The 18,061-nt window shown below is 43.1% G+C and overlaps 2 protein-coding genes across 2 annotated transcripts; both read left to right on the forward strand.

Annotated features, from left to right (window-relative positions):
- Window positions 1–287: 287 nt before the first annotated feature.
- Window positions 288–10,197, forward strand: aldh16a1 (aldehyde dehydrogenase 16 family, member A1). Its single transcript, XM_079178125.1, has 17 exons — window positions 288–535; window positions 2,441–2,540; window positions 2,635–2,761; window positions 2,838–2,995; window positions 3,081–3,158; window positions 3,422–3,609; window positions 3,749–3,907; window positions 4,476–4,634; window positions 4,862–5,018; window positions 5,303–5,378; window positions 5,519–5,624; window positions 5,728–5,864; window positions 6,192–6,362; window positions 7,337–7,541; window positions 7,695–7,880; window positions 8,058–8,183; window positions 8,337–10,197. The coding sequence occupies exons 1-17, from the start codon at window positions 446–448 to the stop codon at window positions 8,502–8,504; spliced, it is 2,391 nt and encodes a 796-aa protein (XP_079034251.1). The 5' UTR covers window positions 288–445; the 3' UTR covers window positions 8,505–10,197.
- Window positions 10,198–12,760: 2,563 nt separating this feature from the next.
- LOC306709470 (ferritin, middle subunit) lies at window positions 12,761–14,593 on the forward strand. The gene is made up of 4 exons (XM_079177634.1): window positions 12,761–13,102; window positions 13,582–13,728; window positions 13,906–14,031; window positions 14,148–14,593. Exons 1-4 carry the CDS (start codon window positions 13,001–13,003, stop codon window positions 14,301–14,303), a joined length of 531 nt encoding a protein of 176 aa, XP_079033760.1. The 5' UTR covers window positions 12,761–13,000; the 3' UTR covers window positions 14,304–14,593.
- The last annotated feature ends 3,468 nt before the right edge of the window (window positions 14,594–18,061 follow it).

The raw sequence follows: 18,061 nt of genomic DNA on the forward strand, positions 1-18,061 counted from the left end.
CGGAACCACCTGCTAAAACACAGCTATCGTTTTAACTAACATTTTAAATACATCTAAAATATATATTTAAAATAGCTGTTGGTAGCTTACAAAAACACATACACACACTACGTTGTTTGCTTAAATCCATTCTAATAAATAAACCCTGAGAAACCGGACACGACACCGGAAGTAAGCAGAAAGGAAACCTCTCGCTCGACGTATGTCACGTTATCTCTGCACGTTCATTTCTACAGCGCAAGTTATTCCAGTGGGAGGGATGCTAGCAGCACGTTGCATTTGACGTGGAGTGGGACATCGGTCGCCTTCCTGCTAGCCCTCTCCCCTCAATACCTTGCAGTTACCACATTATAAACTTTTCCAAACGTTTTCACCCTAAACGCAAACCCAGAAAACGAATACCAAGCGCCAGGGAGACTTCTATCCTCACCGACTTGTAACTATTATGGCCGGTAGCACCACCAAGACAGTGCACGATATTTTTCAAAGCATGGAGTACGGACCAGCAGCAACTTCCAGCGCTGCCACTGCACAGGTAAAGCTGTCAGCTTTATTCACGACAGAAGGAGAGAATGAACGGCAATGGTTGCCATATAAGTATTTCATGCCGCTTATGGGCTCATATTATTATGTTGTACTGCTCTCCGTGGTTGTCTTCCCTCGGGTTTAGCATATTCCTCTCAGACCTTTTGACCCCATGTGAAGTTCATTAACTGTTAGCAGTCTGTAACTCACGAGACAAACATGTGACTTAGACTGTACAGCACCACTTATGAAGTGTCAAGGCTGAGGCCAGATGTTTGGACACATGTTTCCTCTTTTCTTCCCAATTGGTCTTTAGGTCTTTAAAATCAAACAATTAAGACTTCCGGATGTAAGTGGGTTGGTCGTTTGTTTGATTTTTAATCTTTATCAGCCTATTGTTTTATATTCTTAAGTATCAGTTACAAGCTTGGATACCATTCAGAGAGCATATCACTGTACGGTAATAATGTGTTGGTCCATGTTTAAGGATAATAAAAAAAAATGGTGCCATGTCCCAGTACAGTCACTAAATGTATTGTCATGGTAGTTTGATATAACAGCACTAGTATTGTTTTATAGACCTCATCGCTGCAGTCTGTCTTCATACTGGAACAGGAGACTGACTTAAGGCCATCAAAAGATACATGTTAGCTGTGGAATATTATAATGTGACACCAGACCTTCTGCACAGAGACGGTCAGCTCTGTACTTTGGTCTTCGTGTCTGTAAATAGTTGACACAGTCCACCTGGTGTACCCGTCTTTTATCAGTCCCTGTCCAGCAGAGGTGGTGCCTATCTGAAGAGATATTCCCGTTCTCTCAGACACAAAGGTTTTGAAAATGTGCACATGAGAACCCAAACCCATTGCAAGCATGTGCAACGTGTGTCTACACTGAGCTGAGAGAGATTTGCAGTCAGTTCTCATGCTCCAGTGCATCCCCAACTGTTCATGCCCACTCACATAACATACACAAAGGTGCACATTTCTCAGCTAAAAATGACAGCATGGAAATCTGTTGTAAGAGTTTATTGCAGCGACTTAACAAAACATGTAGGGTCGCTGTAAGATGTGTGACGTATGTGAACTGAGTTAAAGAGTCAAATGAGCACACCTTTTCATCTGGAAATGTGTTGAAAGTGTATCAGCGTTACAGTTTGAGCTCTATTTACAGTCAATATCTCTGACTGCTGTGTACCTGGAAAGCTCGTGTGTGTGTGTGTGTGTGTGTGTGTGTGTGTGTGTGTGTGTGTGTGTGTGTGTGTGTGTGTGTGTGTGTGTGTGTGTGTGTGTGTGTGTGTGTGTGTGTGTGTGTGTGTGTGTGTGTGTGTGTGTGTGTGTGTGTTGTTACTGAACATATAAGAGGGTTTTTAATATTATGATTTTAATTATTTTTCTCCCCTTTTTCTTTCACGTGGATGTTTGGAAATGTGACATGAACTGAACTGACAATTTTTACCGTCGTTGAAAACATATGGAAAATAAGAGGAAAAAGTAAAATGTCCTGGAAAGTCATGCGTTCCAATATTTCCCTTTTGGCTGAGAATAAACTACTAGGCTATCTAAGTTGCACTCAAAATCATATTCATTTTCAAATTGTAGATTATGGACGAGAGTATTTTGAATAGGCGTCTCTAGATGATGTGAAAACGCCCCCCCTTCAAGAATTGAATTGAATAGATTGGCCCGATTGTCATTGATACCCGATCCAGCTATTTGAGTCTGTATCAACCTGATGTTGGTTTCAGGTTGGATACCTGGAGCTGTTTTAAGTGCTGTCTACTTATCCAGACACATTTTTCTTAATGATGGTAAACACCGTCAGCCTGGTGCCGTCCTCAGAGATGGCTTTGTTCGCCATCTTTTAGGCTTCCTCAGCAGCTAGAACATCGACTGACGCTTCTCCTCTCCACCAGGCCTGGCTGGACCACCATTCCCGTTCTCTGGGCCTCTTCATCGACGGCAAGTTTGTCCGTCCGGCAGACAGACAGAGCCGCTCCCTGGCTGATTCTAAAGGTAAGAGCAGCCGTGCAAGAAAAACCAACACAGCTTACAGTTTGCTTTTATTAAAAAAAAAAAATGTGCATGCATGTTCTTCACTGCTCTCCAGGTGGTAACGTGTGCAGCACAGTGTGCGCCGCGCAGGACGACGTTTCCCAGTGTGCCTCCTCTGCCGTTAAGGGCCACAAGGCCTGGGGGGACCTGAGCTGCTACCAGAGGGCCAAAGTGCTGCTCAGGTAGGACAAAACTCGCCTCTACACAGCTCAGGAACCTCAGAGCTGACTGATTAACGGCCCCGTTCTGTGCGGACAGGTCGGCGAGCGTTCTCGGGCAGCACGGCCCGTGCGTGTCGGAGCTGTGCGAGCTGTGCGAGGCGTCCTGCTCGCCCTCCAGCCTCGTCCGACTGCTGCAGTACTACAGCAGCTGGGCGCAGCTCAGAGACACTCTCATCGCCAACTGGACGCCACTGGGTGAGGTTAACAGGGGATTTGGTGTTAGTATTAATTTATGAGTTATTTATTTATTTTTAACCTTTTTGTTTTTCCTGTTTCCCAGGTGTGGTGGCAGTAGTCGCCTCTGATGACTGCTCTCTCTATTCCCTTATGCTCAAAGTCCTACCAGCACTGGCCATGGGTAACACACACACACACACACACACACACACACACACACACACACACACACACACACACACACACACACACACAAAAATTTCCTTCTAACTTAGAACAAAAAGACAAGAGACATCAGCAAATTTAAGAAGCCCAAACCATTAAATATATGGCGTTTTGCTTATGGATAATTTGTTATCAAATTAGTATTTTGCCAAAATTTCCACCTCTGATCAAATCCAATTTTTGTTCATAACTGTTCTGATTTATTCTGCCTCCTTCTAGGCAACTCCGTCATCGTCGTCCCTGGTCGGACCAGCGCCCCCCCAGCGCTCCTATTGGCGCAGCTTTTCATGGGAGCAGGACTTCCTGCCGGGGCTCTTAATGTCTTAACAGGAAGTGACATGTCGCTGGGTGCCAGCGTGGCCCAGCACGCCAGCATCAGCTCCGTCACCTACAGCGGCAACAAGCAGGTGCGTGTGAGGAAGCTGGTGTAACATTCCTAACCAGACAGCCCTTCTATACATTTGTTAGAAAAAGCTTTCAAAGCTGTTTTTAAATGTTACCAACACTTCCCGCTTCATTGCAACAATGTTTCTCTCTCTCTTTCAGGACGGGGTGTCGCTGTGTAAGGCCACAGCGGGGATGGGCGTTCTCGTTTCCGTCTCCCCGAACATCGGCGCCAGGTGTCCCTTCATCATCTTTGAGTCCGCCGACATCGACAGCGCAGTGGACGCAGTGATAGAGGCGGCCTTCAAGAAGAAAAGAGAGGTGATTTGCACTAAAGAGTTTCCTCTATAGAGGGATAGATTGTGTCTCGTGCCATCCTATCAGACCACTTCTCTTTAAAGGGAGAGTCCAGATTTCTTTGAAGTGTGGTTGCATCAGGTGCGTATCCTCAGTATTACCTGCAGTAGATTGGCGGTCGGCACGCCCTCGGTTTGGAGAAGCAGACACGGTTAGTTCAAAGTTGCCAAAGTCACACAATAACACTCGCTACCCAACCAGTCGAGGCAGGAGTAGACCAGCTGCTCCTGTGTTCTGTAAGGTCAAATGTACTGTTTTCATCGATGGAGTCTGGTGTATTTGAGGAGAGCATAGATGATATAACGTCTTTACTTTCCCGTCGGAAAAAGCTAAGGCAGTGTGATATATTCTAAATATAGCGTACACTTAAACTGATTGATTTTTTTTTTTTTAGGTGGCTAAAATCTTTTAGTCCACAGCAGTACATGGCTTTGCTCCCTTGCTGGTACTCCTGTCTGTACCTCGCACAACCCCACTTCAAAAAATCCGGACCAACCCTTTAACATTTTTCCCTTCCCCTCTCTCCGCTCAGGTCCACTGGGTGCTGTGCGTGCAGGAGAGTGTGCAGGACAGCGTTGTGGCCCGTCTCAGGCACCGTATGGCAGGGATGAAGTGTGTGGCCCTGCACAGTGACGGGGACAGGGCCCTGGTGGACTCTGCAGTACAGGAGGCTCAGCAGCAGGGGGCCACGGTTAGTCAGAAACGCAAAGAAAAGCTTTATTAGCTGCAGTGATGGTCCAAATACTGACTGAGAGGAGAGTAGGTTCACACCGTGACTATAATTGAGGCGAAAGAAACTTTTTTTTTCTTATGTATGCCAAGACCAAAAAGTAGGAAAATGAAGGAGTTTAAAATAATAATGAGCCGTGACCTACAGGTTCTTTGGTTTTCTTACTTTGTCTCTCTCTGGCCCCCCAGCTGGTTCAGTCCTTCGCTGCCCCCCCTTCAGGGGCTCAGTACCCTCCCACGGTGCTCTGCGGGGCGGCCCCCTCCTCTCCGTTTGTGGTCAACCCCCCTCCCGGACCACTGCTGCCCCTCATGACCTTCAGAAGCAACACAGAAGCAGTGGCCGTTGGTAAGGAAGCCTCTATGGATGTACATAGTTGAAGGAGTTATCTTTGGACAGTTAAGTTCCCTTCGAGCGCTCTGTGAGAGACCTCGTTAAGATATTATGTGTAGCATTTTATTGTTGTTAATTCATCCCAGTGACTGAGATTAAAAAACACGTCTATTGTATGAGAGCTTGTCGTGGCCTCTACACTGCATTTCCATTGTTTTGTGTTCAGTAAAACAGACTTCAGAGGAGTAAAGCACTTTGTATTTTACTATTGCACCACAGTAACAGTCTGTTCTCCACAGGGAACCACAGTCCTCATGGCCAGGCAGCCTCCATCTGGACTGAAGACCTCACACTGGCTTTGGAGGCGGCTAAGAGGTACACACTTGTTCCTCTCCCTCCACTTTTTACTTGTAAACCTTCACTGTACTGAATGTTTCCTATCTCTCTCTATCTGCTGTGAAAAGGATCTTTTACTCCCTACTGATGTTCTCTTCTTCTCCTTCCTCTCTCCTCAGTCTGTCGGTGGGCTCAGTGTGGGTGAATTCCCACTCGGTGTCTGACCCCTGTCTGCCCGTCTCTGGTCACAAAGACAGCGGCACCTGCACTGACGGAGGACAAGAGGTATTCACTTACAGTTTTGACTTTGTCGCGACTCCCTTCACTACGTTACTTAATCACCAGCCACGGGAACAAACCTAACGACCTCCTCTCCGCTGTCTGCCAGGGTCTGTACCAGTTTCTACGCCCGTCCTCCTCTTCCTCCCCTCCTCTTCCTCGCTCCTCCCCTGTCTTTATGGACTACTCAAAGTTTGGAACAGCAGCCTCCCCGGCTATCATTCCTGATGACTCAGACCCTGCCAGGTGGGTTGATAATGTTTTTATTAATTCACATTATTAATATATTATTAGTATCAGGGCTGTACCAAATGTCTTTATTTTTTATTTGAAACTTGTATTGACTTTTTGTGTATTAAAATGTCATAACCCTAAAAAATCCTTGATAAAAATCCTCAATTTGAATAAAGCTATTGATCGGATTGAAAAAGTTTGTTTTTTAATTCTGGGTTTAAACAGAATGGGGGAAAAAGTAAGTAATTTAAATAACAGCATACATTAATACATGTAGTGTTAATGCACATCTGTCCACATGCCTCCCTCCCTCCCTCCCTCCCTCCCTCCTCCCCTCAGTGCTCCAAAGGTCTACCTGCAGTTTGTCGGTGGTAAGCCATGTAAGTCCGTGTCTGGCTGCAGTGTGGCTGTGCAGTCACCAGGGGGCGACAGTGTTTTAGCCTACTGTCCCGACGGAGGCCGAAAAGACGTCCGAAACGCCGTGGAGGCGGCTGTCAAAGTCCAGCCCGGGTGAGAGCTTTACCGCACAAAGACACACAAACTCTTTCAAGCCGGGTTAAGTCCAGCTGGAAAAAAAACAAACCAGCAGTAGAAGATGTGAGGCGATGCCATCCCACCCTCTCCATCCCCTAGTAGCAGAGAACGTGTAGCGGCAGAGGGGGTGTTGAGTTGATTTTGTTAGTGTAGTCTCCATGACTCATGGATCCTTTATCTGACCGAGGTTTGTATAAGTTAGAATCTATGGTTCTGAATCAGCTCTACTGCGCCGGCTGTGACTCGGGGGGTTGAAAATTAATAAATCGCCGACTGCAAATAGGTACTTGTTGGGTTTTCAAAGAGCCCATAGTAGACACATGTACACATCCAATGTCCATTTGGATATACCTAGGCAATGTTGTTATCAACAAGGGCTAATATTAAACTGAGTAATGATAAATAATAGAAAAGCAACCAGTCAACAACATTTGCTCACCACACTAAATAAACAGGGCAAATTATTCAACATGGCCGCGGGTGAAACACTCTTCTTTTCTTACTTAAAATGTCAAACATATTTTTTCAGGCTGGACCGAATTTTAATCCATTTTTGCTCATAGAAAACTTTCAGAGGTGAAATCAGGCCTTTTTTATTAGAGACATTATTTCCGTTTTTAGAGCTCTCAAGGACACAAGAGTACATTCCAGAGAGGTATTTCACAACCCAGTGAGCTGTTTGGGTGTTTATCACCAGTCAAAGTCCAACATTGACATTTAATGAGTCATACGCAGAATATAAACAAAGCACATGATGATCATGCTGAAATCCAATAAACATACAGCTCTTCATGTCGGTACACGTAAACCATTACAAGCACAGTATCACTCTGTGAATGTGTCTGCAGGACCGTTCCTAACCATCACGCCCAGTTTATATGTCTTAACCAAAATAATAGTTAAGACTTATAAACCATTTTATGTCTCTAAACGTCCTTCCCCTCCCCTAGCTGGATGAAAAAGAGTCCGTCTGCACGCGCTCAGTCTCTCTACTCTCTGGCCAAGGGCCTGGAGGCCAAGAGGCGGGACTTAGCGGCATCAATCAACGCTCAGACCGGCCTCTCAATGGACGAGGCTGATGAGGAGGTGGCGCTCAGCATCGCCAGGCTCAGTGATTGGGCGGCTTACTGTGACAAAGTCCAAGGAGGAACTCCGGTGAGGCTTTTTGATATCATACAAAGTTTCTAAAAAAAATAACCTCTTCTCCAATGACGATCAAATGAGACGATTGTCAGGATGATTGGTATCATTTTCTGTCCACTTTGTGAATAAACTGCATTTCCTTGTTGTTGCGTCGCTCTCCTCCAGCCTCTGCCACAGTGTGGCTCTGCTCTCTCCCTCCCTGAAGCCCTGGGAGTCGTGGGGATCGTCCTCCCCGACAACACTCCCCTCCTCTCCATGGTGACACTTCTCGGGGCAGCCGTCGGCAATGGCAACGCCGTCGTCATGGTCCCCGGTCAGAAGTATCCGCTACCGGCCTTGGCGTTCATTCAGGCGAGTGACGAGATGTTAAACGTGCTGGGCGGCAAGTTAGTCAAAAACGATAAGTTAGAAAAATGCTTCACAATAAAAGCTTTTACCACAAAATAGCAGCCAAATACGAGAGCGAGTGAGAGTGTGTATGTATCTATAAACACTGATTTTCCTCCTCCTCTTCCTCTTCTTCCTCAGGTGCTCCAGTCTTCAGACCTGCCTGCAGGATTGGTAAACATCATTACAGGAAGTAGAGACCAGCTGACAGTGGCTCTGGCTACTCACAGCGTCATCAAGGCCATCTGGTACTGGGGCAGTGCTGAGGTGAGCACTAAACACCAACACATGCACCAGTGTTCAAATTTCAACTCTGGTGAAAAGAAGCGTGGGGTTCCATTAAGTCTTCCCTTCGAAATAAACAGTAGCACCGGCCACATGCTATGACCTTCACCCCCGCTCTCTGTGTTCCTGCCGTAGGGCTGTCAGTACCTCCAGTACTCCTGCACCAGCCCTCTGAAGACCCTGCGCCTGTCCTGCCAGAAGGAGGATGGAGGGAAGGACTGGGCTCAGTCTCACCCCTCGCTGCTGGAGGAGATGTGGAGAAGCGCCGTCCAGTGGAAGAGTGTCTGGATTCCGACTGCATAAGAAGACGAGAGGGAGGGAGAATGGAAAGGGGGAAGGGGACAGGAAAGCTAGATGGGGGGGAGAGAAGAGTTGCAGATTTCCACCTGTAGAGTTAAAGTGTGACTGTAGGATGTAGATTTGAGAGGAAGGATCTGTGACCATGAAAATGTCAGGATGTAATTAACAGTGACCAAACAACAAGTTCAAATCTAGATGACAACTGTTGATTTTGCCAACTCAGATGGCTCCTTTTTGTTTTTTCCACAATTTCTTATTCATGTTTTTGTGGAGTCCTGTGACTGAGAGATTTATTCCAACATGTTCTGGCCAAGTAGGAAGTTGTATGACGTAAAGAAATGTGGAACCAAGCAGCCAGCCACAGAGACAAAAAAAAAAAAGTCCACCTCATCAACAAAATCAAAGAAACGGAAGTTAACATACTTTTTATAATCATGGAAATGTTTTTATCATAAAACACAGAACAGTCAAACGCTTTTCAGGTATTATCAATAGCTTGCAGTTTCAACATCCCCAAGATCTTATGAAATGAACATGCAACTTTAAAATGAAGTTAAAATATGAAACTCTGTCCTGTTATCTGTTTAAAATGAAGTAAAACAAAATGCAACTAAATGTTAAGTTTCCTTCAAAAAGATCAAAATGCTCTTAACATCAGATCAGCATCAGAGACGGAAGGACATGGAGGCTTTTGGTCCGACAGCTGTGAGCAGAATGAGAACATAAGAGGTTAAATATGTTGACATATTCAAATATCTAATTTTGAAAAGAAAATCAGAAAGCTCTTATAAAGACAGGAAACAGAGACTTTTACTAAAAACTTAAATTAGAAATACTTTGAGATTCACATGCTGGCTGATGTATTAACATAGCATTAACAAAAGGGAATCGTCTACGTTCATTAGATCATTGTTGGTTTTGGTGTTCTGACAGGATTTATTGATAATTAAAAGATATCTCAGACTTGGGAAACATCCATTGGAGCTGTCACGTGTTACACTGATGTTGTGCCAAATGTGTTGAAGTTTAGGTCAGACAAACAACAACACGACAGAATGCCTGCTGCTTAGTAGAGCTACAGCACCTTCTGACTCTCTATTCTCTCATTAGTCATTGCACCTCTGCTTTGTTTCTCAAATTATCTTGACACAAAGGTCAGATTTTGTTTTCGAGCTAGATTTGTAAGAATCTACGGAAGCCCAGAGAGGCAAGTGAGGAAAAATAAATTATGGTGATCACTTTTCTGTGTCTGATCTACATCTTTTCTCTCCTGTGTTTCTGACTCAAGTACAGGTAAATAAATGTATTTCTAAGTTTCTTAATTTAGTTTTTATCTGTGAAAGAGTATAAAAGGTTTTGGCAGGTGATTTGTTTTGGTTTATTTAATTAAAATATAAATATCTCGGTTGTAGTAAAAGTGGCTTTTTTCCCCCGACAATACGTCCCTATTTCAGTCTACAAACAAACCACATCTGCCTTAGAATTCTGTCAATGACTGAGCAAAAACACAATCTTGTGTGAACGCAGTCTAGACATGTACTGTACTGCACATCTTTATCACTGTTCATTGTGCTGTAACCTGTTTGCTGAGCAAGCACACTTGACACAAGCATTCCTTGTGAGATCTTGTCTGTTTCCATGTCCAAGTTCACACTGAAATGTGTGTGTGTGTGTGTGTGTGTGTGTGTGTGTGTGTTTCCAGACAATGACTCTGTGGTGTCTCGCTGTATAAAAACCATAATTACAATTTCAACATTAAATCATTCCTCAATTTGGGAATTTATACACTTGTGTGTTTTTCCAGAGTAGTGCACGGCGTTGTGGATGGTTGCTCCGGCCTGTTGGTCAGTTGATTGATGCTCATTCAGGAAAAAACGTCAATGAGGTCCGAAATACAAAGAAGCCTAACTCGCTTTTGAGTTTACTGTCATTCTAGAAGAGATTTTTAGTGGTCAAGTCCAGTAGACACACTTTGTTTAAATCAGCAACGTCATCATTCAGTAAAATCCTGTCTTGTTTCAGATCCCTTTTATTACATTTTTTTACTGTCTTGTTCCTTTTATTCTCTCAAACCGGCTCCAGCCGGCTGAGCCGTGAGGTGAAGTTGCCTTCAGGCACACCCTTCAGTCACAAGACTCTGGCCTTGAGACTGTGGAATGCTGAGTCACAACAATGACTCAGCACAAACCTCAGCTGAACCTGACACCATTTTTGTGTGATTAAGGCCGACTAAACTTGCTTCGTGACACAGCACAAAATAAAGACGGCCGCTGTACGAAGTGCTGAGTCACTTTATTCCAAGTATGAGCATGTGGGATATAAAGTGAGTACAACCACAGAAATGGTGCTGTAATGGCCAGTTCTTATCTTTTCAAATAAAGTTTAATTGCGTGACAGGTTAAAGTGCTTTTTATTACAGTGGATCTGACATAATCAACCCCTGTCTTCCTGTTTATAGCTCACCTAACATTTCTCTGTGTTGTGTACATTATTACACAAAGTAACCTTGAGTTATGACATATCTATGTTTTTGCCAGGATTTGGCCCAGGAGTGGTAACTTTATTTTACTAACATTAACAGGTTTCCATGCAGGTTGCGATCCTGTATACAAGAGTGATGTAACTTCTGTGAAAAGAGCTGAGTCATCTGCTTCTGAAGCCAACAACAAACCACATGAGCGATCCTAGAAGTTCCCAACGAAGGCCTCCTGAATACTGCAATGCAAAGAATATGGCTTAGAGCAGATGGAATGAAGGCGAAGTAGTCGAGGTGTTTCCTGAAAAATGAATGCATCTTCAGAGAGCGTGTCGTTTCTTTAAATCAAAGTGTGGCCCTTTGCACTGCGGCCATACCAACCACACGACATTCTCATCAAGATTAACACCTGTCTGGAAACTATGGTGCCACTCCTCATAAATGTCCGGAATGTGTTACGTGATTAGCCAGTCATCTTTAAAAATAAAAAATATGTACACAGAGACAGCTGGAATGTAGCAGTTATGGTAACTAGCCTGGATGCTATGCTAACTACCATATTGGCTCAAAGTGCTGTATCACTTTATTAAAGATGATCTCTTGTGCTATTAACAAAAGCATGATATTCAAGTGTACAAGAGGACAAACCTCAACCCAAAATCTCAGTGTGTTTCAGAGGCCGATAAATAACAGAGCATGTAGACTATTTCAAAGTCAGTGATCACAGTTTAACTTAACACCATCATCCAAACCGCACTTTTTAGGGAGACCTAATGTCACTTATCTGACCCATATTAAACAGATATGAGCACGCATAAAGAAAAAGTCGCATTGAAACCGGACTGAGGCTTTTGGAAGCACGACTTTCATTAAAAAACATGACGAAAAAACGATCACAAACAATATGCAAGTACAGCATTTCCTTGGCTCCCCCATGTTGTTTAGCTAAGATCTTTCAGGCTTTTCAGACTCTGTCGTATCTCGCAACAGTGCTGTGGTGTTGAGTAATGCAATCACAAAAAAGAACACCTCGGTGGAAAACACATACTCAGCAGTTTTGAGATGTCGTGTTGTGTAACGAAATAAAACAAGTTCAGCTGGATCGGGCCAAAGTTATAACTAACCAAGGTCTATAGATGCCTCATGGAGAGTATTGGTTAACAATCCAGTGCTGGGTCGCTTTATAGAGACAAGGCAAGGCCAGAAGTCAGTATATAATCTCTGTTAATAAACAATTCATAAAAATATCAAGAGCACTATTAAACAGAGGATTGGAAGTTATTCTGATGTTTATCATTTGCAGTTGTAAGTAAACTGTTTCTATTTAAATATGCCCTGATGTATTGTAGTTTATACAATAACAGTAGAGGATTCTTGTCCATATGTAGCAGTATTCAGTTTTCTAAATGTAAATGTACAGTTTTTTATATCTTTATGCTGTTTGTATAAAGGGAAAATTATAACTTCACAACCCACCTTTGCACACATAAATTGCACACTCAACCTATTCAGTCTTTGAATGTACATTCAAATATAATTCAGTTTATTGTCTTTTGAGATAATAAAAAAAAGTGCTTCGTCATTGCACGTGTGGATAAATCAATGGAATATGAAAAACCTGTTTTCCCCCGAATGAGGAAGGGGGATGCAACCTCACCCCTCGTCTCACAGCTCTGCCGCTGTCATGTGCTGTCTGAGCTCAGTGATTGGCGGAAATGCGTAGAGTGACGTAACGTGTGTCACGAGCTCTGGCTTGGGTATAAAAGCACGGAGCGAGACGTCTACCATTTCAGTAGAGTTCTTGCTTCAACAGTGTTTGAACGGAACTTTTTCCTTTGTCCCGCGTACTACTACTACTACCACCACTACTACTACTACTACTACTTCTTCTACTACTCTGCATTCCGGACACGACAAAACCTTTACTACTTGAACACTACCGAGAAAGTCGCCGTTAAGCTCTATTTTGTACCGTTTTGCTAAGAAAACAAAAGGAAAAAACCTGCAAGAAACGCCAGCTAAAATGGAGTCTCAGGTACGTCAGAACTACCACCGCGACTGCGAGGCCGCCGTCAACCGGATGGTCAACATGGAGCTGTTCGCCTCATACACCTACACTTCCATGGTGAGAAAAACAACACTTCGATTTATTGTTTCTTCGTAGAAATGTATGCTTAAGTATCTGCATCTATTGTATGTCTTGATATAAAAAAAAAAACGTTGGCTGTTAAAAGAAGAAATATAAAATACAATTGTCATTCCATTGATTATATTTTGTGTTTTATACGTAATGCAGTATGGCAGCACTGTTTCTCACTCGTGTATCTGATGGTTGCCAGATAAGGAGTGTTTTATCCCCCACTCACCACATTGAGTCAAACATGCTGAGTCATGTTTATGGCTGTTTTTTGTTTTTTTAACCTCAAACATGACGCTGGTCTGTGTCCAAACCGACAAGACCTTTCAAAACCATGACTCATGTGCCTGACCACTACTTTGCTGCTTAACTACTGTTTGTCACAACCTTTTTTTAATAATGGGTGACGTCTGCTAATCACAGTTCCTAACCTCTGCCCTTCCTCCCCTCTTGTCCCTTGTTTACAGGCCTTCTACTTCTCCCGTGACGATGTGGCCCTCGAAGGCTTCGCCCATTTCTTCAAGGAGAACAGCGACGAGGAGAGGGAGCACTCCCAGAAGCTGCTGGCCTTCCAGAACAGCAGGGGAGGACGCATCTTCCTCCAGGACGTGAAGGTCGGTACACACTGGAGGACTGGCCCTTTTGAGACGTGTCTTGCCGCACCCTGTCTTGTCTAGGACAAATAAACTGGGATTAATGTGCAGCAGTGTGACACTCTGTCCCTCCCATTTACCACCAATTATTATCATGACCGTTTAGTCTGCTATAATTGAATGTTTTTCCCTCCGTAGAAACCAGACCGTGATGAGTGGGGCAGTGGGCTGGAGGCCATGCAGTGCGCCCTGCAGCTGGAGAAGAACGTCAACCAGGCCCTGCTGGACCTGCACAAGCTGGCTTCTGACAACGTCGACCCTCATGTAAGTGTGAATCAGTGCCTCGAGGTCTGCCAAAGACGGTCCCGGCTACATCACAAACTCGTGTGCTCTAGCATTTGTCGGTACACGTAGTAATCTCTCTCGTCTCCGTTCCTCAGATGTGCGACTTCCTGGAGACCCACTACCTGAACGAGCAGGTGGAGGCCATCAAGAAGCTGGGCGACCACATCTCCAACCTCTCCCGCATGGACGCCAACAAAAACAAGATGGCGGAGTACCTGTTCGACAAGCACACCCTGGGGGCAAAGAGTTAAATATGCAAAGTCTCAGGGTTGAGCCTGGAGTGCAAATGTGGCTCACACAGGCTTTAAACGCACCCTTCTGCGCCAGTGAGCGTGAATTAAATCTAATCTGCTTGACTTGTGGAGTTGATGAGTTCTGGTGGTGTCACTGGGGTTTTTTTAATGTCATTTAAGGATGGATATTTATAAGGTGATGACTTTGCCCTCATTACCTATAAATCTCCTCTTGTGTGACATTAGAACGACATTGTGACTGACTGTTTCTGATCTGTTCTTAATCTGAATAAACATTTTGAGCTGGACTCTGTTGTCTGATCTGCATCTGTTACGCACCCTTTTCATATTGACTTAAAAGTGGTTACATTTACACACCATCTATTAAACCGAAGTACTGGTTAGTCGGGTAACTCCTAAATGGAGCTAATCTGTAACTCTTTCATATATATATATATATATATATATATATATATATATATGTGCCCATGAATGACTACACTCCCTAAATCCACAAGAACTGCCATCAAGTCAGCAGAGCTTTACTCTGGTTTTTCCTTCTCAGCAGGGAGATTCTTATTTTCCCCACTCGGTTCAATGAAGTGAAAGTCCTGATTCCTCCCAGGCTACATTTTCTTTTATTACTGAAACAAAGGAATTCTGAAATGGCACACTGCCACATAACTTAATTCTGAAATCCTCTTGATAGTTTAGGTTACATATTTTTATTAGCCTGCATTGTTGGAAGGAACACTTGTATTCAGAATATATCTAATTTTGTTTATACAAATTTGCCACAAGGGGCTCTGTACAGCCACGGTCTGAAATTACATTTTTTCTTTTTACTGTAGCAGGGATTTAAAGAAATAACTTTCAAAGCTTTTAGAAATAATTCATTGCTAAGAGTCATTCATGAAATAGTCATAGTATTGTCATTTAAATTATAGTTTAGTGTCACAAAAAGCAATCAATCATGACAGCTTGGTGGAATTTGATTTCCACCAATCATTTGACAATGATAGTATGTCATCACAAAGTCAGTGTCCTGGCATTTGGTTATAGAGTTTCCTGTTATATTTTGATAAGTTCACTCACCCTGTCATGATTGGTTTAAAGAGTCCTTATAGTAGAGCCCTGCATGGGAAGTACTACTTTAAATGCCTCTCAAAACAGCTGTATGATGTCTTCAGTGCTACTGGAGGAGAAAATGACCCCTATGATGTCATAGTGATGTCATTAGGATCATGTGAGCTCGGGCTTGGACAGTATAAACTGAAAACATGTTACAAACTGGGAAAGTAGAATTTAAAAGCCACGGATATTTAGCAGGCAAGGAGGGTCTGGAGGAATTATAAAATGATAATGGTTGCATTGTGGGAAATGTAGGATGCATTTTTCTTGTTTCTTTTGTTTATGTATTTAATCTACCTCTCGTGAGTCTCCCCAAACTTGAAGAATGTGAAAATTAAATTGCCATCAGTGCTCCTGTAATCTCCATTGGTAGTTGGTGCTCATCAACTTATTACAATGGAAGGGAGGCAAAATGTGGGCTTAACGTTTTTGTATTTTAGTTACTTAGCACCGTTCAAATATATATGTTTATATATATTATAACGACCTGCATGAATGTCGGCCGGGTGAGGAGCATAGCTCATCTTACCCTGTATATCATTGGGTGATACAATCGGGTTGAAACCCAGTATCTCAGCCAACTGTCCTTTAAATGTTATTGTTGTGCCTCATACACGATGACCCGTACTAGTATAATGCATAACAGGCCCCTTGACTGCTTTTGTATTAGCCTCTGTCACTACATTGTATATAGAATCATGATACCCCGTGTTCAGTAGGATAACTGATGTCTGATCAGTTTTAGAGTCGTAGAGGCTCACATCAGCATCACATTCGAGGAAACTTTGCCACAGCCGAGGGTTCTGGATCTCTAGAAGTCCCGCCTCATAGGGCTCGCTCAGTAAGATAGGTTTTACTAATTTTGTCCTGTTGTTCCATATCTTATTATTTAGGTATACACCAAGTGAAGCGTTACTAGGTAATGTAACATAAAATACGTTCACGGTCACTACTACTGATGTGTAATTATGAATCCCACTGCTCTTCTTGGCAAAACTGCCCTGTGTAGCTGGTTGTTAACAATGTTAGGGTTAGTTATTAGACCTTTACTAGTTTGGGCCGCTGGCCATCAGCCTGCAGCTCAGCTCATATTCTGTAACCAGTGTAGCATTAAAGCATGATGGAACTAGCAAGCTAGCCACTTAGTCAGCTGTACACTAGTTAGCTAGCTAGCTAGTTAATGCTGGCTACAATAAATGATCCATGGCAACAGCGATGTGAGGATGAAACATGAAGTGGTTTGTAAGATTTTATCACTCTTAAATACTCTGTTCTTTTTCATGACTAAATAATTGCTTTTACAAACATGTACAGAATTTTAAAAACAAAAAATTAGAAGTTATTCATAATTGAGATATAAGTAAATATTGTCAACAACAAACAACAAACAGCAAACAGGTTTATAGTTTTGTTGCTCCTCTGTCTTTCTTTTTTTGTTGTTGTTTGTCTTTGTCCTATGTAAAGCGTCTTTGGGTATTTAGAAAAGCGCTTATTATTATTACATAATTCATGCACAGTGCATGTGACCGGGTCAGGCTGGAGGGGAGGGGTGAAGAGAGGAGGTGTGTTGCGAATGGGGATCTGAGTTTTCGAGGAGGCCCGTTCGGCAAAATTGACCTTCAAAGTGATTTTATGTGTCGGCTACAATGTGGCAGTCTTATAATAGAAATTCAAGGAATTTCTACTTTTGATTTGATTTAGTTTCTAGAATTATTCAACTCACCACCAACTCACTGTGTTGATAGGTCACATTTGCAGGGCTCCACAGCAGGGGCGGAGCCATCCAGGGCTCAGCCCAAACCTAAGGGGGGCGGGGAGGGACTGTAAACCATTCATGCCAGGTATAGACATTATTTTACTAGTCTTACGAGGAAGGAAACAATCATCCTGTAGAGCCCACATCCTATTTTGTATTTAATTGTTCTCCAACTGTATAACAAAAATAGGTTTCAAGAATACGCTAAATTTCACCCTACATATCTATGCAAGGAGAGAGGAAACTTATAGAATGATACACTTGTTTGGGGGACTTCGTGACACTAGTTGAAAAACGCATCTGCCTTTGGTGTCACATGTTTATTTGTGTCAATTGTGCTAACATTGTTGAGTACAGCTCCCTGCAGCAGCTCACCTTCACTGTTCAACCAGCAAGCTCGTGGAACACTCACCATAATAAGTAGTTTGTTTGTTTCACTTATGTAGCAGAAAGGAACAACTGCATTTTGTTGCTATCCCTGTGTTGGACAGTGACAATAAATTAACCTTGAACCTTAATAGACACAAATGATTCACTGACATAAATGTTTTCTATCCAAATTTCTAAATACTTTATTTAAAGTAACATCAATCCGTTACAATTTACCATCAAACCATATTTTGTGAAATATTCAGGATGCTAGTTAGCCAAAGCTTCACAGACCTACTGTGCCTAGTTACGGTTGCTGAGCAGTGATTGGACAATTACTTTTCGGGGGGAGGGCTTTAGCAAACAGTCAGTTATTGCTACAGGCTGGTCTCCACCGAGTGCCTAGCCTTGCTGTACCTTCATGAACCATAACTAATAAAAGTAACCCTGGGTGCATTTGAACAGCCCACAGTGGGCGATGCCTTTGTGATCTAACAGATTTATTTACATTTAGCCTGAA

Source organism: Pholis gunnellus (genome assembly GCF_910591455.1).
Source record: "Pholis gunnellus genome assembly, chromosome: 17".
Taxonomy (NCBI): Eukaryota; Metazoa; Chordata; class Actinopteri; order Perciformes; family Pholidae; genus Pholis; species Pholis gunnellus.

Excerpts from the sequence above, each read along its gene's own strand:
- aldh16a1 (XM_079178125.1), top strand. The coding sequence starts at position 446 with ATGGCCGGTAGCACCACCAAGACAGTGCACGATATTTTTCAAAGCATG. Across the intron at positions 3,610-3,748 it reads CCTACAGCGGCAACAAGCAG|GACGGGGTGTCGCTGTGTAA; the intron begins GTGCGTGTGAGG and ends TCTCTCTTTCAG. Across the intron at positions 8,184-8,336 it reads GGTACTGGGGCAGTGCTGAG|GGCTGTCAGTACCTCCAGTA; the intron begins GTGAGCACTAAA and ends TTCCTGCCGTAG.
- LOC306709470 (XM_079177634.1), top strand. The coding sequence starts at position 13,001 with ATGGAGTCTCAGGTACGTCAGAACTACCACCGCGACTGCGAGGCCGCC. Across the intron at positions 13,729-13,905 it reads TCTTCCTCCAGGACGTGAAG|AAACCAGACCGTGATGAGTG; the intron begins GTCGGTACACAC and ends TTCCCTCCGTAG. Across the intron at positions 14,032-14,147 it reads CTGACAACGTCGACCCTCAT|ATGTGCGACTTCCTGGAGAC; the intron begins GTAAGTGTGAAT and ends TCCGTTCCTCAG.